Genomic DNA, 22,819 nt, shown 5'->3' on the forward strand with positions numbered 1-22,819 from the left:
ATGTACTGGTATTGCAGCTTATTTGTGGAAGACCCCCAAAACAATCCCCAGCAAATGAACCACACCTGAATATCTCCACCAGATTCACCTGGAAGGAAAATTCCCTCATGTTGTTATGTCTAACGAAGCACAGAGTCTTAAGCATGAGAGCAGAACACACTAAGTGGGCGTCGGGAACAGTGACCCCGACAGAATAGGCACTGGTGTGCCCACCTCAGGGTACTGTCTCTGCGGGAGTAGTCCAAATGTTAATTTTTCAAGGAAAAGGGAGGAAAAAAAGAATCTTAGAAACATAAGTTTTGTACCAGGGGGAGGAAAGGAACAGAACATGTCCTGGCTTCTACAGGTCAACCTGTGGCAGACCCGAAGGTCAGGTTTGGCGGTACACGAATGGCATGCAAATGGACGGCTGGGCTCCGAGGGGATAGCAGCGCAGGAACGTGCACCACGGGCGCAGTCGTTGGTCTCCGAGCGTTCTCCTGTTCCTTACGTACTCCCATCTCCAAATCCATCAAGTTAACTCTTAAAATTACTCCAATAACCTGTTGCCAGTACATTAGCTTGAGGATGATGTAGTTGTCCTGGGAGTACTAGTTCTTAACATTTAAAATCAAAACCTTTGGGCTTTGTGACCTGTTTCTTCAATAAAATCTGGTGATATCTGTACTGCTTCAGTGTAAACGTACTGCCCCGAAATACCTGGTGTTATTGGATGTGACTGAGAAATCTCGAGCGCGTGTCCCAGCTGCCTTCTCCCAAACCCGGCGCCGTGTACGTTCCTTCCACTTGTGCCTGTCCAGGTGCCTTACCTGTCCCGGCTGTGCCACCTGGCCGCCGCTGCTGGCATGCTTTTACCCCTTGCTCTTCGGATGGTTGCACAGAAATGCCAGTCCTCCAAATATCGTCGTCTGCTTGGAAGTGCCACGTGCAGCTGTTGAGCAGTTTCCTTCAGCAGCGCAGCAAACTTTTCTTTTTAATCCACGCCAAGAGCCAAGAAATCTTTACCAGCTAACACAGCTTTTGGCCCTGGTACTGAAGGCAGGAGTCCAGTGGTGCGCAGGCCAAATCACTTCAGCTGGAAGGTATTGTGCTGTTGTTTATTTTGGAAGCACTGATGCAATTTATTCTTGTGTTCAGTGTTCCGGTGTCACCAATTCCCAGGAATTAAATCTTGGCCTTGTGCATGTAAGTGGAAAATATCCATATATTTCAGTGAGCTGGGGAGCCCATCCAAGTTCCCTCTGTGACCAGAGCTGGTTACAAATGCATTACTGTGCGTTCAGGATGGGATTGGGCTTGGGTGGAAATAAAACAAGTGTTGACTTGTCCGCTAGCGGTGAGTTCTGTGACATTTCAGGTACCGGTGCTATTTCCAGTGGAATTTAAGCACTCCTGTTGCCCTCTGCTTCCCGAGACAATTGTCTGTCGATGGTTTACAGTTTTATAGAATTACACAAATTTTGCACACTGGCTACATGCTGGATTTTTGATTAAGTATTTCGGTTAAAAGTTATTTCTGCAAGCGAAAATACCTTTGTTAAAAGCGTAATTGTGGTTGTCCTGTTGAGAAAGAACTGTTCTTCCACATCTTGGGGGGAGCCAAGGCCTTCCCCCCCCCCGGCACGAGAAACTTGGTGGTGCTGTTTTGGTAAGGAAGCGCACAAATTCATCAAGTGACCCACAACTTCATCGAGGTGACCCACAAATTCATCAAGGTGAGCGTCTTCGGGAGGTGGTTTTGTTTCTTGCACCTGTCCAGCAACCCCTAAGGGTGGCTGGTGGCCGAATGCCCGGTGGAGGTGGCTGCCTGGTGCCCAAGGGTGCGATGGAAGGCGCAGGGGGCTTGAGCCTGGGAGCCATAGAAATGGGAATCACAGAAATGGGAAGAGGAAGGAGAGGCGAGATGGACGTGGGTGAATTGAAATAGCGGTGGTGTTTGGGGGGTAGGGAAGGGGGGAAGGCTGGAAGCGGCGCAGCCGGGGCCCACAGCGAAGGGGCTCAGGCGGGGGGAAGGGGAAGGGGAAGGGGAAGGGGAAGGGGAAGGGTTGCCGCTCTCCGCGGGCGCTGGAGAGCCCAGACCCGCCGCTGCCACGTTGCATTTGCCGGTCTGCGCCTCCCGGGGCCGCGGAAAGGCGGCTGGTCTCGTCAGGCACCGAGCGAGGGAGCGCCGAGGGGTCGGGCCCGGCCCCGGCTCAGGGCGCTGGCGGCCCCGGGCCCCGGCCGGGCGCTGAGGCGGCTGCAGCGGGGCTGGGCGGGCGCCGCCTTCCCCTCAGGGCCGGCCGGCGGCGGGCAGGGCGCGGCCGCGGCGCCCGTCAGGAGGCGGCGGCGGGGGCGGGCGGCCGCGGGGGAGCGGGGCGGGCCGGGGCGGCTCCCCGGAGGGGAGCGGGGAAGGCCGGCCGCCCCCTCCGGCTCCGGGCAGCGCGGGGCCGCGCCGCCGCCCCCCGAGATGTTTAACCGGGCCGTGAGCCGGCTCAGCAGGAAGCGCCCGCCCTCAGGTAAGGGGGGTGGCGGCCGCGGACCCCCCCCCGCCCCCCCCCCCCCGGCAGCCGCTCCCGCCCGGGGAAGCGCCGGCGGCCGGGGAAGCGCCGCGCTTCTCTCTCGGCCGCGCCGCGGGGGACGGAAAGCGCGGCCGAGCCCCCTCCGGCGGCGGGGGGTGGGGAGCGGGGGGCCCGGCCGGGAGCCGCTCTCCCGCCCTTTCGGCGGCCCGGCGCCGCGCAGGGGCTGTGCCCCGCCGAGGGGAGCCCGGGGCCGCTACCCGGGGCCGCTACCCGGGCTTAAGCCCCTCCGCGGGCTGCTCCGCCCTGCTGCGGCCCCGGCCCTCGCCCCCCGCCCGGCCCGGCGCGGCGCGGCGCTGCCCGGGCTGCTGCCAGCGGCGGGGCCGCGTTCCCGCTGCCGGAGCTCCCCGCGCTTGGGCGGGCAGCGCGGCGAGGGGCAGCCGGCTTCTGCTCGGGCTTGTGCCTCATCAGCCAGATCTTTAATTGCCAGCTGCCGCCTGTCGCTGTTACTGGCGGCGAGGCAGTAGCCCGGAACACGGGAGCGCGATCGCTCGGGCTCTGAATTGGCTTGGAAGAGTTTGCCTTTGGAGGGAGCGCCTTGAACTGGAGTGGAAGCTGGCGCGGCGCGGCAGCTGCGGGACTTCGCAGCTCCCTCTGCAGCAGGCGCCGAAACGCCCTGTGCTCCGACCGGGCGTCTGACGGCGCGGCGGCTCGGGTGCTGAAGGCGTGAATTCCAGGGGGTGATGCGTACCGTCACGAAAGCGACTGGGCTGAAAGGGACGAACTCAGAATCGCAGAAAATAATACTGTGTTTTTCCAATGTGCAGTAAGAAGTTACAATCTTCTAAGAAAAGCCAAACGCGCTGTTTGTCTAGAGCTGCGGGCTGTTGTTTTGGGGTTTTTTTTTAAAAAAAAAGGATATGTGTCTGGTGAACGCTTCCAGAGATGCTACAAAAGCAGAACGTCCCTTTAGTTTCCTTCCTTATAGTTAAAAGTGGAATCCAGCAGCCATCTGGTGTTAGAGACAGTCAAAAGAGGATGTTGAGGCTCATGCGTTGAACAACCAAAGCGTGCGAAGCACAGCCCTTCTGTAGTGAAAAGGTCTAAAATTCAGCTGCTGCTAGGGAAAAACTGTTGTGTGAGGATTCATCCAGTGGCGCTTGGATACATGGAAAGTAAGGCAATTTTCCCTTTTCAGCTGCCTCCTTATGAAGTTTCCCACTGTTTCATAACCTTGGATTTATTAATTCCAGACTGGTGATTGTTGCTGGCTAGGCGTGCTGGTGACGGTAGGAAAAGACGAGGTATTTGGAGTACTTTAAAAGGAATAATAAAGGTTTGTGGCTCGCAGCTTTGTGACCCAGGTGAAAAAGGGGGAGATGCAGGTGGTGCGATCGGAAGTTCTTCAAGAAGAAGTTGAGAAGGCTTTTCTTAACGTTGTGTATTAATGTTTAAATACAGAATAAGGAATGTGCCGTTTCCATCGTGCTTTTGTCATATCTACTGTCTGCGTGCTGGTTGTCTTTCGTTAAGGAGCTTGCAAGAGGTGCGTGCGGGGAAAGCAGCAGTTAGAATAGCATTTAGGTAAGGGGTGCATTCAGCGGGATTCTGTGAAGCGTGTGAGTCTGCACTGTTTGAATCGGTGCCACGCAGGCCGCTCTATCAACAGTTTGAGGAGACAGCAGCTTGGGGAAAACGTTGTAGCGCATAGCCCTTCTGGAAGGCACAGATTAGCATGTCGAACTCAATTAGCTGGGTCTGAATCGCTAGAAGTTTGATGGGTTTCCACATTTTTTTTGTGCTTGTCGAAAGCAAGGACCAGAACTGTGAGTTTTGACCTGCAAAGTTGTATATTTTGATGTTATTGACATTATCCGTGGTTTCAGTCTAAGTTCCTGTTTGGAGAATGCAAATACTTGCCATTTTTGATGCCACACTTCAACTGATAATTACAGCGTTATTAGTGCTGCACTTATGTTACATCTATCGCTTGCAAAGAGCATTTATCCGCCGTCGAATGCGGCAGTACTACGGTGTGATGGGGGAAGGCAGCTCCTGTAAGATTCTTCTCTGAAGTAATGCTCCAGCTAACGTCAGTGCCTATTTGTTGGCTTAGTATAGGGTTCTTCTCTAAAATAATAGCGCTGGTAAAGTAAGCACTTAATCATTTACTGCGCTTGTAGAAGCAGCTGGCCAGCGCACATCACGCAAGCAGTTGCGTTATGGTCAGACACGCAGTGGAAAGTTTGCTTCAGCAGAGACTTTACAACCGTGCTCGGCCGTGCGTGCTTCGTTGGCTTCCTCTGCCTCTTGGTTTCTAACCCGTACAAAAGATAGCAAGCGCTCTCCTATGGCAGTAAGAAATGTAGCTAGCATATTTGTCGTCTGTTGTACGTTCTGTGTGTTGCTTTTACAGAAATATTGGTGGAAGAACTGCCATTTTGTAATACCCTTTTTGATGCACAAAATTATCTCCCAGTTTTCAGTAACAGCAAATGTCTGCCTTCCTCATTTAAATGATCATACTGATGTATACATTTTGGTTGTTAAATGTTGGTATCGAGCTTGTTACTTCCAACTGTATATTATGTGACTTTATCACCAGATGATTTTAACAGGAGAAAGTTATCTTTATAAATAGCAAAAAGAGACAAATAGGTTTCAGGAGGGGCATTCATGTAATTACATTTATTGCGGTATTGCCTTCCAAAATAATTCCAGACTTTCATTAATCTGTACTTCTGTGGAAGTATCACTTTTAAGGTAATTTAGTAACGTGTTGTGGGATGTGGATTTGGGGATTAGCTTCTTCAGTCATTTGTGGGGAAAACCTCCTTCCTGTCTTCTAAGCTCTTAAAAAATTTCTAGAAATCACACATCAAATCTGCTAAATGAAACCAGCATGTGGAGTGGGAAGTTATGATCCTAACTGGGGGGGTCACTTTTGTATTAGAAAAAAACGTGTGTGATGGCATATTTAATGGGGTATAATAAAAATACCCAGCAGTTTTAATAGCCTCATGAAATTTCAGGGTGTTTCCTACTGTCATGTATCACGCGCAGCCTATGTACCTTTGCGCTGAAGGGGAACGTTAGTGTTTTACGGCGGCTGCAGAGGAGCACAGAACGTGGGGATTAACGGTACTTAGCCCGGAGGGAGAGAGCTTGATCAGTGCTGTGCCCAGCACAGGGAGCCAAGCCCTCCAGGGCTGCTGGCACGTTCCCTGGCATGGCTTTGGCCCCTGCCAGCCGTGTTGCCGCCGGCACAGCTGGCGGGGTGGCACCAGCCGGGCGATGTCCCCAGCAGGCTGTTCGGATGCAGTTCCCGTTGGTTTTGGGGGACCGCTCGGGACAAGAGCTGTGCCGCACTACCTGATGGCAGGATCCAAGAGCGTTCTCTGGCCTTTTGTGTTTATTATATGCGGGCGGTCCGAGGGTCTGCCTCTGCGCGACGCTGCGGCTGGTGTCCCCTGCCTCGGGGTGGACGGGTGCTGGGAGCTGTAGCCTGGGCTGAGCCGGGATTGTGGCTGCCAGCGGCACCCGCGCCCGCTCGGCAGAGCTGCCCAGCACCTGCGACGTCCCATAGCCTCCGCTCCGGGGAACTCCCAGCTTGAATAAGGAAGGCAAGGGGTAAATGAAAGGGTTGCGTTGTATGAGCAATGGACTGGCAAGCCTCATCTTAGTACCGCAGTACATTTTGGGTTGTGGGGAGCTGGTTAAGTGAGGAAACGAACCGAGTAAGAGAGTCCTGAAGGCTCAGCAGAATGGACATTAGGAAGAAGTCGTGTAGGGTCCTCCCTTCAAAACCAAATTTTTCTCTACTGAGGCTGCAGGAGGAGAAGGTGGGGAGAAAGGGAGCAGGGTCATAGGAGAGCGCAGGGTTTGGAGAGCGACAAGGAGGAGCAGGGGGAACGTAAATGGTGGAGGGAGCTGGGTTGTGCTGGGTAGGCTGGAAATGGGAGGAAGCTGGGGAGAATGGTGATTGGGGGGGACAGAGAACGGCTGGCAGTAAAATGAGAGACCAGCGAAAGCAGCTGAGGGGAAGCAGATCGATGTATCTCCTGGGTGCGTGGAAGCACTTGTTCCGGCCTTTGTCTGCTCACCAGAATTTTTCTTTTTTAGGTTCTCATGGCACTGGGTCTGCCCTTTATTGCATTGGCTAATTGAAATACATGTTTTTCAAAGTAATCATTAATGTCCACTTAAAATTTGGCTGGAAAAGAAAACACTAGAAATAAAATCTCACTCCCTTATGTTCTGTGCTAAATCATATATTAAATAAGGGAATGCCCTGGTTCTTCAGGCCATTAGCAGCTGTATGCACAGAGCTGCCATTCTGCTTGCAGGTGAGAGTGATCATAACGAGATTCAAGCTCCTCGGAGGTAATTGTGTTCTGCTCCCATGTACTTGGCTATTCCCACTTAAATCTCACAAGTTTTACTGAGATTAGACACCCAGATACTTTGAGTCGGGTTCCTAAAATAAATTTTGCAAGCGATAATCAAGAACCACATCCTTTTGCATGAGGGGAAGGGAAACTGAGGCAGAGTTAATTTGCTGTACTCGTGTCACGTGTGAAGTCTGCAGCAGGGGTTTGGGGACAATCCTCAGGTTCTGACTTTTGGCCTTTCACTAGCAGACTGTGTGGTTCTTATATAGGGCTGTAGCTATACTTCCTGCCTCGGAGACCAGTCTGTCACAGTCCTTACCCACATTGGTTGTGATCTTGGATGCTGAAAGGTTTTGTGCAGGCGTGGAGTCATGCATTCATTGTGTAAGAAATTTCAGGTTGGTGCTGTAACTGCGTCCTAGAGCGAGAGCAGGACAGGCAGAGGAGAGACAGGATTTACATGTGAAAAATGTAGCTTGCAGTGACCATTTGCTCGATCATTTTAGATGCGTTCCTTTCTTTTACGTCTGTGTTTACTTGGGGCATGAGTGTAGATCTCTCAGAATTAGGCAATGGGTATGGAATCCACGGCTCCAGAAAGTTTACCTCTTTTCCAGCTTTGTAATTTCTCCTGTATAAAAACCCCACTCCTGTCAAGGGAGGAGATGTTCATTCTTTTAAACCAGTGGTCCATCTCACTGTTGCAAAAACAAATAGACTCTACAGATCCCTACCAACCAAAACTCGGCAGGCTTTGCTGTCGTGCCAGTATTTTAGCATTTATCGTTCTAGCTACCAGCTGAAAAGGACATCTGATAGTACAGCTCTGCAGAGATAGTTTTTTGAGATACGTGCTGAGGTTTAGGCTCATGGTGGAGGAAGGGGTTTTTAACAGAACTTAAGCAGATGTTACTAAGATCCATATTTTCAATAAGTTGGTAGGGAGAAATGAAGGGGTTATTAAAAATAAATAGAAGCTGTATTGATTAGAGGAGGAGTTTTGTGCACCTTTCCAGCGTGTAGTGACCTGAAGTGGAGCTCTTAGCCTGACTTCTCATGGCCTGCGCTCCCGCTGTTTTCCCTGGGCATTTCGTGTGTGAGAGGAAAGGAGGCCAAGCGCTTTATGTCTGTTTTGGAGTTCTTCAGATGAGCAGTAAAATTCCTGGAGTCTTCCCAAGTAATAGGTTTTCTGATGGGTAGCCAGCGAACAATTTTTTTGGCATCACCAGCCTTGGATGTAACGTACTTGTCCCTGGGATAGAAAAATTCAAAAATGTATAACATCTCTCCTATCTGTGAGAAGGCTGGCTGGCAGATAAGATGTGGGCACAGTCCAGTACACCTTATAAAAATGGAATTTCAGTGGACTTGAAAACAAGCAAGCAAACAGAAAAACCACCCAAGTACCACTTGCCTGATAGCAGGTCGACTTTGCTGGAGTGAGGCTCCTCTGCCAGCTGTCTTTCCTCCCTTAGACTGGGTTAACATATTGGACTTGTTCTCCTGCTAAACAAAGCGTTATTTTTCTTTCTCTCTTTGCCTTTTCCTGACCTCCAGTGGTGATTCTTTTCTTAAAAATAAATTTAATGTGTGTGACTGACCAGGATTTGCTTTATAGGAGCCAATGTCATTGCCAGTGCCAGAACAAAAGGCAAGTGGTCCTTACGCTACACAGGCTGCGGTCATTGTGTTCCACATGCAAAAGGTGCTTGAACTCCTATAAACCAGTGACAGTGCCTATTCACATGCTCGTGAATTACCTAACTGCAAGGCATTTTTGCCTCCTTACAGGCAAAGCAGAATTCAAATATGTCTGTGTGCTTATTTTCAGTTTTATGGTGTTTCCTTTAAAGAGAGGAGCTGTAATCCAAGGGTGCAGAGGCCAATGGGAAAGAAATGCATGTGACATTCATCGCTTCTAATGAAGATGATGTTTTTTTCAATTTTTTCCAGAGATAAATGACAGCGAGGGTCACCCAAGCAGCAGCCACCAAACTTTGAAAGGAACCTCAAAATGGGCTACATCACTGGAGAACCTCCTTGAAGATCCAGAAGGAGTGAAACGATTTAGGGTTGCTATATTAATTATGGATATTTATATAAACCAAAATTAGGGTTTAAAGCTGAATGAGTCTCAGCGTAAATGGTGCAGCTGTGCCAGTGCTGTAAGCACGAAGGCGTGCATCCTTCTAGATAGGTACCCTGAGCAGAGGCGGCAGAGTCGGAGCTGCGGCATTTGCTGAGCTTCTGACGTAGTGCCTTTTGCCCTCTGTGGCTTGCTCTCATAAGGCACATGGAAGACTTTTGGTTGCATCTTTCTAATGGGATCTATCAGCTGTTGCAAGGATTAAGAAGTTACTGTTGGATAAACTACAGTCCTTGACCCGCTGCTCTCTCTTGCCAAGCATTATTTATCACTGATCCTGCGCTCTTTATTCTCATTGAGTTACCACTAGCTCAACTGAGCCCGATAACTCTGTGTAGCTCTTATTCTGTGTTGCAGCAGCTGTGCTGAAAAGAATTCCCTTTAAGTTTACTACAAAGTGTGGGCTTGTGCAGGTCAAAATGCAGGCTTGAGGCTTAATTAGGTGAGGGTGGCGAGCTGGTTTTTCAAGGCCGCCTTGCTGTATTAGCCATAGGAATAGGAACTACCTACTTGAGTATGGTTTTGCCATACCAAGCACTGATAGAATGGTTTACTGCCAGACTGGTTTGAAAAGTGATGTAAACTAGAATTACAAAACACTGTGATTTAGACTTCTTAAAAGGAAAAAAGAGTAGTTTTGGTGCTATTTAATTCTTGGTGTTACTTAATCTCTATTTTCTAACACTCGAAAGAGAAAACTGATGATCTCAGAGCTATAAATATTTCAACCATTATGTTTTATAAAGAAACTTAATGTACATTTTTTCCCCATTTTAAAACATGCCTCACTTTTGGAGGAATGTGCTTTGTTTAAACACTGTCCAGAGAACGCAAATACGTCTTCTGCTTTAGTTTACTTAACTGAATTTATTGCCACTGATGATCGTGTTTAGAAACACTTTTATTTGTAGAGATTTTACTCATTAAAAAAATCAGAAAAATACTAGATGAGAATCTCAAGTGATCTGTGACTCATTAAAATAGTTCGTTATACTCATCTGCTAACAAATTCATATATTTTTGGATTTCTTTTTGAGTAATGACTATAAAATTGCTCAAGTTATTTAAGGGAGACTGAAGAAACTCTTCTTATTAGTTACTGATAGGCTCTGAGATTAAATGTAGCTCATCACTCTCCTGGCATGTGCTTTCAAAGTGCTGAATATATGGTTGTTCATTTGTGTCTTGGTAGCGTGCAGATGCACTAATGCAGTGGTTCTGTTAGGCTGTATTATGTAAACTCATACTGTGGTAAAGCTAGCTGTAGGCAGGGTCTAGTTTTAATAGCTATAGTAGGAAGAGAGAAAAACAATTGAGAAATTGGATCCTAACCTTTTTTTTGTTGGTTTTCTTTTCCCTAGGAATTTTTAAAGAAAGAATTTAGTGAAGAAAATGTTTTGTTCTGGCTAGCATGTGAAGAATTTAAGAAAACACAGGGAAAAACACAGGTATGTTTCCTAAATAAATTTTACTTGTCAACAAAGTTTCCATAGCAGAGCTGGAGCTATGTTTCTGTTGCATAGCATGCTTCATGTGAGTGCAGATAAATATATTTGAAGAAATTGCACTGAAATCACGGTGGTGGAATTGTTTGGGAGCAAAGCTGGTTCTATTTCAGATCAAAACAAAATGCTGAAATTGTCAAGTTTCCCATGTTTTGAAAACTCCAAACTCTTTTTTTGTTGCTTGGGAATAGCAAAAGGTTTAATTCAGTGATGTTGCATCATCTTGTTTGAAAATCTAAAGGTGTTTCATTCAGGACTTTTTTTAAAGCATAGAGGCTATTACATGAAAATGTACACCATTATAATATTTTAGTGGAACATAAAAATAACAAACAGCACAAGCAAAATGTTTTACAATACCAAAATGAAAAGTTTTGCCTTGTCAATTTACAAGTTACATAACAAAAGAAATTGAGGATCCATTTAGTCTTTTTTTGTTTAAATATTTATTCAAATTGATATGTACCTGCAGAGCACTGTCATTTTGATAAAAGCTGTGTTTTTCTAGTAGAAAATATTCTATTGGAAATTTTTCAGCTAGCCATCTCCAGTAAATTTCTTCCACTGCTTGGAGCCTGGTCTGCATTTAGATTCACCAGGAACACAGGATCCACTTTCACATTTAGGCTCTGAAGCCTATAGAGTCAGGCCTAAAATACGTGCCGTGTTTTGTTTGCTTGTTTCTGAAAAAGTCTTAGTGGTTTTTTTTTTTTCCTTTTTGAGAAATTCCAAATTTATTTGATCTGTGAGATGAGGATTCTGTGAGCGTGAAATGAAGTAGTTTCAAAACTCCAACTGAGCATCACTGACCGTGAGAGTCAGACTCCTAAACCCCTTAAGCCCTTTTTTGAAATCCCACCTTTACGTTTTTCACACGTGTGCAGCTCTTGTTGCCAAGGGGAGCATTTTAGAAGGCAGTGGGTGCAAACGTACAGCCCCTTCTGCACTCTTCTGGCCAAAGCAAGCAGAGTACCGTGAGGAGGTGAGGCTGGGAAAATGCCACTTAAACCTGCTTCAAATGGGACCAAATGTCAGAAATGTCAGGGAATAGGAATCAGGTGGGGGAACTGGGCTACTAGGGGTGTTATAAAGCGCAGTTGTAAGAGAGCTGCGTCCGGACTAGAGGATTCCTCTCTTCAGGTCAGTCAAATATTGTCAGCTGAAACTGTTTCCCAGCAGATTTTCAACAAAAAAAAAAAATCCCTGGATTTTCAATGAGACATATTTTTGCGAGGGGCATTTACTTTCTATAAATATTCTCTATTTTGCACTGAAAAAGCATTCCCCTCAAAACAATTTCCTTGTTTCAGTTGTGAATATTTTTTGGTATTGATAAATCCATAAAAAATACAAAAATTATTTTTGCAAGAAGAGGAAAACGTTCAATTTGACTGCACGCTTTGTAATATTTAGCACTGTTTCGGCTTTGATGTCGTTAGCTGCTTCCCTCCCTCCTAAACCTCCACGCATGCAGATAGTCTTCAGAAAAGAACAACTAATTGGGCTATTTTTCTGTAAGATGTCAGGCAGAAAGAGAAATAAAGTAGATGAGATGGGATGAAAGAGGGAGCTGTGCCAGGTGCCTCTGTGACGGCAGCAGTATCGGTAGCTGGAGTGGGGCCGAGCGCCCACCTGCCCCCTTGCCTGTCGGGGGACGCTTCAGCGGCAGCCTGTCTGGGTTGCGCTGGAAGCCACCTCCTGCCTGGGCCAGCGTGGTACCATCACGCTCTGCTTTGGCACAAGCTGCAGATCTCATTATTGTCACTTTGTGACAAAGCATTTCCTCTCTTTTGTCCCCAAATTTCCATACAGCGTCTTGGCTGGTATGTGTGGTGTGCTGGGGACCTAGGTATTCTTGATCTCCCTACTCCATTAAAAACATTCGCTTTCTGCGCCGGTGAAGTAGAGGCCAGCGTAACAGTCCACGACCAAAAAGGAAGAACCCTTTGCTTTGTGCAGGGCAGATATTTTTTTCTTTGTACGTCATACGACGTCGTACAGTGTCCTCGCCAAGAGGTATGTCGCCTTTTCTGATACCCCTTGGACAGGTATCAAACTGCATTTTAAAATGGAAACGGAAGTGGAAACTTCTGTAAGGTCCCACGTTTTTCAGTGGGACAATAATCGTATTTTCCCTTGCTAAATAATTTCCATCTTTTTAGCTATTTTAGGATTGCACATGCTAGTACAGGAAATGGTAAACTGATGTATAGAGATAGTAGCTTAGTGAATTCTTGAATGGATTGACAAATGAATGGACAGAGACTTAACTAGGTTCCGTTTAGCTTAATTATTCAGTACCAGTCATTACACACATTACACAGTATGGTCAATCTGGAGTCTAGTACTGCCAAAGCTATTATAGCTGGCTAGAATAAATGTGCTTTAGAATGATACAAACTTACAGTAAGTTTTTATAGCTACTGCTTATGGGTGGCTTTGTTTAGATAATTTACAAAGCTAGAAAAAACACTAAAAATAGAAATTCTTCCCATGTTTATGATGGCATGAAGCATGAATTTGTCTTCTGAAAGCGACTCTTGCAGAAATCACTTTGTATCTACCTAATGTGAGGAAAGTATTCTAAAAACAATTTTTTACTTGTTTTATAACCTGCTTCTCATTAAAACTGGTTTACCACAGAAACTAGCTCACAGACGCTTAGACTTTTGGTCAGATGAAGCTGATTTCAATTTAACCCAGATTGAATGGGATTTCCTCCCCCCCCCCCATTTTTGAAGTATAAGATAAACTTTTCATTACTTGACATGAGCGTGTTCACATGGGTTTTTTCTGGGTCGGTTTAAATTTGCACAAAGGTCACCACCTGGCCGGTGGATTAAGTATCCATTGTGCCTAGTGTTATTGTCATCCCTTCTGTGTCAGCCTGGAGCAGTGTTTGGTTTTGTATAGGCTGGTATACCATTAGGGTGGTTGGCTCAGTAAACGTTCTGTCCTTCCCTCATGTCCTTTCTGGTCTTCGCAGGTAGATGCAGGCTCACTCTGCCCCTGCTTTCTGTTGGTTGCAAACTGTCTAGCTGCATTAGTGCCATTCTAAGAAAATATCCTGGGCCTTTCCTCCAGACTCGCTAGATTGGGTTCAGTTGTTACTCTAACCACAGTCACGTGGGCTCTGCCTAGAAGCTGACTTATATCAGACCAACACAGGCAGATTTTGCAAGATGCTGTGCAGATACATCGTGTCTGTCCCCTTCCTCTTGAATGTGAGCCGCTGTGCAGCTAGGATTGCTAGATCACGGGACCAGAGGGAGTGCTGGCAAGAAGCAGCCAGGCTCTTGACTGTTGTGTTGGCTCTGGACTAGTGATGGGAATGCTTAGTCAGGAGAAGGCAGAAACGGAGTTCAGAGCAGACTGCTCCATGAGTTTGTGTTTGTTTTTCTGTTTGGGTGAGCTAATACAAAATGCATGCATGTTTCAGGGAGCAGGGGAGGTTTTCAGCATCTGCAGAGCTAGGCAGCAAGCAGACTACATTACTGGTCTAGGTAGGTTTTAGATGGACTGGATTCAGCCTATCTTCTTGCGGCAGGCAAGCTCAGCTCAAGACACATCTCTAGTTAAAAAGGATATATTCCTCTAAAATTGAAGTTAAAATAGAAATGTAATTTTTAACGAAGATTGAGGAAGGAATTAGGTCAAGTCCACTTGCAGTAGTGAGCTCTGCTGCCACCCATATGGTCCTCATTTTAGGACACATATTTAATTATTGAAATGGGAGTGGTGGGGATAAGTGAATAAAATTTAACTTTAAATATTTTATTGGAGTTAGTCATCTGCTGTTGCATGTTTGACTGTTAATGAAATAAACAACATGTCCATTGTGCTACTTCCCAAGGTTTCAGTGTTTCTTCTCTTGTAGCTGAGCTTTAAAAATAAATTACAGATTGTAATAAATGCTTCCAACAACAGGAAATCTTTTTAGCTATTGCTGAAACGCCCCAAAATACCCATGTCGAGAAGTTTTGTAGAGAACAATTTCAGAACAAAGTATACCTATTCAAGAGTTTCTTCTGCCACTTCCCAATGTGGCAATGGTTAAGCAGGACTGGGTAATGCTGCACAGCTGCTAACTGCTGGAGCTTGTTCTGATGAGCATCTGGGACTTCCATTCACCTCATTTGGGAATGACACATGCTTGGGAGCTGAATTTGACCTTAGGAAAGGAAGTGGGAAAGAATATTGTATCCACTTGAAATGGTGAGGGGGATTTCTGTAGACAGAACTTCATACTCCAAATGGGAATTTGGCACGGATGCTGGGGCGAGCACACAGATGTAAGTGAAAAGTGCCAGAAATCCTTTAATAACCACCTGTGAACAAGATCCCATTTTAAGTGTTGTTTAAATTCCAGAGTAGAGTCCCCTGTGCTGAGGCATTAGTTTCAGGCTGACGCAGAACAAAGAATGCCACCCACTGAACAGGGAACATCGCTGTCTCCTCCACTTGAATCTGGCTCTCCCTGAATGTTATTTGGGGGATGTATAAACATACTGGCAGCTTTAACTGTACTTTCTTTTTTTTTAAAAAAAAAAAAAATTGTAGTTAAACTGATGCTCTACCATTGAAGCATAGATGTAGCATAACAGTTGTTCCATGTGGAGCAGAACCTGGAACGTTTAGCTGTGCATTTCCATATTTCTCCGTTACTAAGAAGTCAGGTCCCCTGCATCTCTCCAACGACCCCTCTCCCTACCACAGCTCTTTCACTTCCTTTCTTTGTCATTCTTCCCCACAAAATCCAGAGATCCTCCCCATTTCACCAACCTCCCACACAATCCTCTTGTTCCTCACCATGTTCTTTAAACTTCCTCACAGTACTTCCTAGTTTCGTGTTTCTCCTCAGGCCGCCTTCTACTCTTTCTCTATCATGCCCAGCTTGCTCCTGTGTTCCTTGGGCAAGCAGCACCTTGTGTTGTGGCTGACGTGGAGCAATGTGTGCATTGATTAGCCTGCAGTACATGCGGGCAGTTCGAGTAGAGTAGATAGCTTTTGAACGTATACTGCAGCTTTTCCCTTGGTGCATGTGCTGCCTTTTCTCTCACTTTCCTTTCTCTCACCACTCTTTTCCATTGAATCAGTAGGAGGGTAATTATTTCGCAGTCCTTTGCCCCTCTCTTAAATATGGTTGAAATTGGACAGCAGGTCCAAAAGTTATTTAGGTAGGACTGACAGTCAGTACAATCACTTACGCTTGCTCATGCGATAATAGCTAAAGGTACCTTTACTGGGTCTGCATTAGGGTATTAACTTTACCAGTTAACGCAGTCACACCTCTGATCGATTGTCCAGTGGGTTGACCCTGGCTGGATGCCAGGTGCCCACCAAAGCCACTCTATCACTTCCCTCCTCAGCTGGATAGGGGAGAGAAAATGTAAGGAAAGGCTCGTGGGTCGAGACGACGACAGGGAGAGATCACTCACCAAGTACCGTCATGGGCAAAACAGAATCAACTTGGGGAAATCAGTTTATTACCAGTCAAATCAGTGTAGGATAATGAGAAATAAAAACTAAATCTTAAAAAAACCCACCTTTCCCCTACCCCTCCTTTCTTCCCAGGCTCAACTTCACTCCCGATTTCTCCACCTCCTCCCTGCCAGCGGCGCAGGGGGACAGGGAATGGGGGTTGCGGTCAGTTCATCACGTTTTCTCTGCCACTCCTTCCTCCTCTTCCCCTGCTCCAGCCTGGGGTCCCTCCCACAGAGTACAGTTCTCCATTAACTTCTCCAATGTAAGTTCTTCCCACGGGCTGCAGTTCTTCACGCACTGCCCCAGCGTGGGTCCCTTCCCCGGGGTGCAGCCCCTCAGGAGCAGCCTGCTCCAGCGTGGGTCCCCCGCGGGGTCCCCAGCCCTGCCAGCAAACCCGCTCCAGCCTGGGCTCCTCTCCCCACGGGGCCACAGCTCCTGCCAGGAGCCTGCTCCAGCACGGGCTTCCCAGGGGTCCCAGCCTCCTTGGGGCACATCCCCTGCTCTGGCGTGGGCTCCTCCCCGGGTGCAGGTGGATCTCTGCTCCCCGGGGGCCTCCATGGGTGCAGGGCACAGCTGCCTCGCCATGGGCTGCACCAGGGGTGCAGGGGAATCTCTGCTCCGTGCCTGGAGCCCCTCCTGCCCTCCTTCTGCACTGACCTTGGGGGCTGCAGGGCTGTTCCTCTCGCATATTCTCACTCCTCTCTCTGGCTGCAGATGCACAGGTTCCCCCCCTGCCCCCCTTCCTAAAGATGTGATCCCAGCAGCTCTACCACCATTGCTGAAGGACTTGGCCTTGGCCAGCGGCGGGTCCATCTTGGAGCCAGCTGGCATTGGCTCTATCAGACACAGGGGAAGCTTCTAGCAGCTTCTCACAGAAGCCACCCCTGTAGCCCCCCCTGCTCCCAAAACCTTGCTGTGCAAACCCAATACAGATTGGATTAATTGCTCATTTAGAACAGACGTGGCTGACCCAGTCCGCCCTGATCTGTGAAACTGGAAAGATAGGAAATTGTTAAAAACACTTCATTGTGACCTAATGCACCTGACACATGATGTTCTACCCATCAGATGACTAATCTGTTTTAAAAAGGAATGCTCCTGGAAAATGTGTGTCCCCTTCAGCAGTGAGAGAGTTAACTCTTTAGGCATTGTGAATTGTCAAACACATGTAGCTTTTCTTCTAATTATCCCCAAATGTTGATTCTCAGCTGTAAAACATGAAAGAAATTCTGTGACTCCTTCATGGGCAAGGATTTAAGTGCTTCCTTCTTCAGGCCCACTTCCCATCAAAGATAGCCCTTCAGCTGGTGCTGGTCTGGAGATGTGGTTGCTCATTAGGTGTACAACGGGGAACGTGGACAAGTACCCGTGGCTTGTGATCGTACAGTGCCTGCTGCTGCGCGGGCCTTGTTTTCAGCGTGCAGAACTCAGATTGCAGCAGGGAGGCTTGCCTCCTGCCTGGCTTGGCTCTCTTCTCCCCCACTGGCTGTCTCATACCCAACCTTCTGGTCAAGGGGGAGCTTGCATGGAATTTCAGGGGATTGTGGCCACTCATTTACTGCTTTGAAGCAAGATGCTAGGTAGGGTCAAAATCTTACCACTGTTACTGATTTATCAAGAGAAGACCACTGACACAGGATTGCTGAAATCAGGACAAACGCTAACAAACTGCTTTATGCAGGTCACACCTACCCTTGTTTATCAGCTTTCAGAGGCTCTTGAGAGTCTTATCTTTACCATTAGCCCAAAAAATACTTGTTGGGTTTTTTAAATCATGTAGCCAGTGTTGCACATGAACTGCTCTGAGGTAAAAACATAGTTATGACAAAGGATGTACTATGACAAGGTTATCTATCAGTAGCGTGGCTTATACGCTGATTTGGCTTAGTTTTGCCTTGCGGTAAGTTTCCACAGTGCTTTTTCCCTCTGGGTTCCTTGCACGTGCTGGTTATCTATTAGTAAAAATAGAAGACAAGGCCTAGGTGGTGATGCTGAGCAGTTTTACATTGGCTTCTCTGATTCAAACATGACAACCTGCTGTTTAACCTAAGTGCTGAATACTGGTAGCTTCTGCTAGTGTCGGTGCAGGAGTTGGCCTGCAGAGATGTTTTTCCTCCAGTGCAAATTAATATACACAAATAAGATAATCTATGTATATTTGTTTTGTTACTTGTTTTCTTTTTTAATTCAGACTTAAGTTTTGGGTTTAAGATGTGAACCTCAAAAAAGTAAGTGACCCAGAGCAGTCTCCAATGAAACTTTAAGAAATACAGAGAATATTCCCACAGCAAATAATTCTTTAAATCAATGTGTCCTTTTGCAGATGCAAGAAAAAGCTAAAGAAATTTACATGACTTTCCTGTCCAGTAAAGCTTCCTCCCAAGTCAACGTTGAAGGGCAGTCCCGTTTGAATGAGACCATTTTGGAGACACCTCACCCTCTCATGTTTCAGAAGCTCCAGGACCAGGTAAAGTTATTTCCTTCAAGAACACAGTTTCTTTAGTTTTTGTCTGCTTTTAATGGACTCTGCTTTCTAAGCGCAAACTAGCGGAGGAAAGTTGGGAATCTGCCTACTGCTACCTGTGTCATGGATTGAACAGGTAGGCACAGAGCTGGGTTGCTGCCGTACTGGGGATGTTAATGCAGCCGCTCTGGGGATGGATGCACCGTACCTCAGGTTCTCAGCCCCGTCTAACTAGGGCCAATTAGTTAAGAGACTCAGCGCCACTATGCTACTTCCAGTTCAGGACTTGCCTGGAGAATTGGATGAAGTTTTCTCCTGGGTTCTTCTGCGGGTAGCTTGAGAATCACCCAGCTGACTAACTTTGTGCCTACGTTTTCCTGTGTATTCGCTTGCGCTGAGTCATTGCTGGTGTTTGTTTCTGTAGTTGCCACTGGTTTCCTTGAGAGCTCAAGATTCTTCACTTTGCTTTTGTTTTGGTATTTATATTGATATGAATATAATGTGATTTCCTGAAAATCCTCCTGTTCTGTAACACACAAAAGAGGAGCTGGTATCTGCTTTGCCTTTTCCCATAGATCTTGGGAGGTCTGGTAGAAATTAGGTGACATTTTGCAGGCATGTCTTCTGGTGGTAAATTTTCTTGATATTTTGCTTATTTTAAAGCATAAATTATGAAGTGAGTCATTCTTATCTGCGGCTTTCCAGCACTTGCAGTCTGTACTATTTTTAATTTCTGTACCATCCTCAGAACTACCTGTATTTTCCATTTGGCTTTTTTTCTTTTGTGGGGAAACAGCACACTGATTTAAATAGTATTTTCAACCCATATCACATCAGGTACTGAATACGTTAGTTGGGCACTGGCAGGGTCAGCTAAAGTGGTCTGAGGAGCAAAGGCTCTGCTGTCTTTCAAGCAGGTTCCAAGTCATTAGCAGTGGAAATGTCTGAAACTCATTTTCCATGTGAAGAAGCAAAGTTTTTCATGGAAGAACTTCTGACTTGGGGGAAGGGAAAGAAAATATTCTGGTAAATCTAAGCACTGCAGTTCAGGGTGGGTGATTGTGAGAGTGAAGCTGGAGAGACTACTGGAGTTAAAATGTTTTGCCATTTTACGAATGAGCATGCACAGTAACAGCCAGGGATTAGTAATACTTGAACTGGAAACGTGCTAGACCAGTGGTAGAGGAGTCCCACGAGTGTGGGAAGAAAGTCTGTGAACTTTTAAAACCAAATGCAGAGCATTTATGGGTTGTCGCAGGTTTCCACTGCTTGAAGCTTCTATTTATTGCTGTTAGATAATAGTTCAGGAAGAGTTATCATCTCCTCTAGTTTTCTATCCTTATAAAGTTGTGAAGAGTGGTATCATTTGTTCTCTAAAGAATAGCGTTAACTACTGCTGGCACTGTGTGTCTGAAGTATAAAAAGGCAGAGCTTGAAAGCCACAGTCTGGTCTACACCATTACTGGTTGTAATGCACTTCAGTTCTCCAGAGACCTGCTGATTTAAATGGGGCTAGCTGGGGGGTGTGGTTCTGTGCTCAGGGGTGGCCTTCAACAAATCGCTTGGAGGCAGTTGTTCATGCTGAAGGAAGTGGTGGTGGAGTGGTTCATAAAAATCCATAGATTTCAAAATACTACGGGGTAAATATTCCTGCTCTGCGGAGGCGATGAGAGGAGGGGAGGGATTTTTCTTTTGCATGTGATTATAAAATCTGTTCTGTGCGTTTGGCTAACCAGACACCAGGAGCTTTTGATCTTACAGTGCTCTTTCTCTCTGGGAGATGCTTTAAATGATACCAGGAACAAGAGGGGTCTAAGTTCTTGACACTGACTTAACAACATTTTAACAGGCAATGTCTTCCTTACTTTCCGCCCCCCCCCCTCAAGCTGGTTGGATATATTGAATTATATTGTAGTTAGCCAACACCAGGAAGTGTAATTTGGCTTTGCTTAACTGCATTGATTTGGTTCTACATCAAGAGGATGTTTTGGGATTTTTGGTCTTCCAATATGTAGCTTATAAAGCAAGATTTCCACTGTTTTAAACATGAACTTAAATGTTTAAATATGTAAACAGACAGTGGTTAGTAAAATGCTTCATGTAATTTATTTGCAAGGGGGGTATTTCAGCAAACACACAGACAAGAACAGTCAAGTTTTGTGTGTTTGCCTTTTCTGTCCAGGTTCCTTGAGGATGTGAAATGAAAAAGCAGTTTGAGATTTTTTTTTTTTTTTCCCCCTCCTAACAAACAGTTGTATTACCCAGTTGCTCTATCAGTTAGAAATGAGGCCGTAAAGGTAAAGCTCTAGTTATCCACGCATGCAGGTCAGAATCCAGAAACTCCTCTTGGAAATTTAGTTCCTGTGAGTACCATAAAATGTACTCGGTCATGAAGCATGACTCAGAGAGGCTCCGCCAGTGAAATAATAGGCAGAGGGTGATGTAGGCTTTGGTTTTGCCTCAATTACAGTTTTGAGGTTTACATTTTCCTTCCTCTCTGTTTTAAGACCAAGGAAAATATAGTCCTGACCTTGACACCTGAACAGATTCCAGGCTCTTCTCCTCGCCCTTTTGTTTTCAGAAAATGCCAAATGAGTTCTAGCTTTTTTGTCCGAAAAGGGGATAAATAAAAGAGAAAGCAATTGTGTTGAGGGACGAGCCTGAACTCCAGCCCTGGGAGAGAAAAGCTGTACTCAGTGCTGACTTCATGCTTCCATGCTGGCTGTATATTGGCTGTGGGAATAAGGGCGAGTCTTGGGCTAGTGAAAAGCCTGGTGACGCAAGTTCAACCCATCTGTACAAGATCAGCTTTTTGTGGCAGGTACCTGCAACATTTCTGATCTGGCCTGAGACCCATCTTGGCCTTTGGTTGTGTAGTAATCTAAAAAGGATAGGAGGATTGGTGTGAGTTTAAGAAACATTGGTTAAATCAGTTGTTTCAGTCTAGATTCAGTTTGGAGTTTCAGTATTTGTGTAAGTTATTGAGAGGCTTTTCTTAATGATCCAGTGCTCTGCATGTATAATGAGCTATTCTGTAACGTTCAAGAGTAACTGCGGCCAGAAAGGTGCCTAAAAGGTACCTCTTTTTCTTCAGCTCTGCTTCATCCCTCTGGGTATCTTCCTACCACCCTACAGAAGGAGGCCCTCGCTAGGTTTGGCTCCTGGTGGCTCTGCAGAGCTGAGGCTGCTGTGGGAGGGGACCAGGTAATGTCCTGGCTTGTCCACACCTGCGGTTATCTGATCATCAGCTGTAAAATCCTACCTAGTGACCATGGCATGGGACCTCCCACTCTTCAGTATTAGGTTTTTGAAGTTGGCTATTGTGAAAACGATGATCTGATTCTTAAACTGATACGGAAATACGGACATTGTTACAAAACAGTGACCGTGGAACCTACAATATTGTTTGCTACGTGCAGCCCCTTTTGAGCGTTTGAAGTGTGTTTTAATGTCATGCTTTTTAGTATTGCTTTAGTACTAACAGAGCAAAAATACATTAGAATTCATATACCGTCCTTCTCATTTAAAATTTAGTTTTACTTAGGTCATTGTTTTTGTGTTTTTTTCCCTCCTACCAGATATTCAATCTCATGAAATACGACAGCTACAGCCGCTTCTTAAAGTCAGACATATTCCTAAATCATAAGAAGTCTGAGGAGCAGGAGGAGAATTCACCAGAGGCTCAGACTGCAGCTAAAAGAGCATCGAGAATTTACAACACATGATACAATGAATCTCTTCAGGAGAGGCAATACAATAACTAAATTACACTCAGGAACAGTCTAGGTTTATAGCAGTTGGCATTTAGGGCTTGAAAAGCTCAAAACTTTTTTAGGAGATACTTACCTTCTTAATTGCTTGAACGACTAATTGTTTTTGCATGATAGCTAATAACCAAGCACCCATGGAAAGACTGTTTCCTAGTTAAAAGGCTGAGGTATTCCTCCATAGCATGAATTGCATTTCATATTTCACGAATTAAAATGCTTTTGATTTTTGTATTTTCTTTTGTGAGGCATCATGATGATGAGAAATGGGAGAGAGGGTGGTTGGATTTTTTTTTATTATTGCCTTGTAATTTTTATTTGTGACTGGCTTTTACATCCTGAATTGCTGGGAGAAGCTACTGAGGAGTACATTTCACGTTACTTTGTGGATGAGTCATTCGTAGCAAACTTAATCATGAAGGGACAGCATCTTTCAGGGTTAAGCTCAACAGAATCCAGTCCCTTCCTGTGTAACTTTGTTCTTTCAAGGTGATATCTGTTTTGCTTTGCCTTTATTGTTGAATCATAACACTTCTCTATTCACGATTTTCATTTCTGTATTTCTTA

General features: G+C 46.0%; 1 protein-coding gene across 1 annotated transcript; it reads left to right on the forward strand.

Annotated features, from left to right (window-relative positions):
* Positions 1-2,446: 2,446 nt before the first annotated feature.
* Positions 2,447-22,520, forward strand: RGS10 (regulator of G protein signaling 10). Its single transcript, XM_075717721.1, has 5 exons — positions 2,447-2,495; positions 8,840-8,958; positions 10,394-10,480; positions 18,345-18,488; positions 22,064-22,520. Exons 1-5 carry the CDS (start codon positions 2,447-2,449, stop codon positions 22,208-22,210), a joined length of 546 nt encoding a protein of 181 aa, XP_075573836.1. The 3' UTR covers positions 22,211-22,520.
* Positions 22,521-22,819: the final 299 nt, after the last annotated feature.

Source organism: Pelecanus crispus, chromosome 10, assembly GCF_030463565.1.
Source record: "Pelecanus crispus isolate bPelCri1 chromosome 10, bPelCri1.pri, whole genome shotgun sequence".
Taxonomy (NCBI): Eukaryota; Metazoa; Chordata; class Aves; order Pelecaniformes; family Pelecanidae; genus Pelecanus; species Pelecanus crispus.

What these genes read in the sequence shown, in the direction of transcription:
- RGS10 (XM_075717721.1), top strand. Translation starts at nt 2,447, where the DNA reads ATGTTTAACCGGGCCGTGAGCCGGCTCAGCAGGAAGCGCCCGCCCTCA. An exon ending in AAACACAGGGAAAAACACAG is followed by an intron (nt 10,481 to 18,344) that starts GTATGTTTCCTA and finishes GTCCTTTTGCAG; the next exon opens with ATGCAAGAAAAAGCTAAAGA. An exon ending in TTCAGAAGCTCCAGGACCAG is followed by an intron (nt 18,489 to 22,063) that starts GTAAAGTTATTT and finishes CCCTCCTACCAG; the next exon opens with ATATTCAATCTCATGAAATA.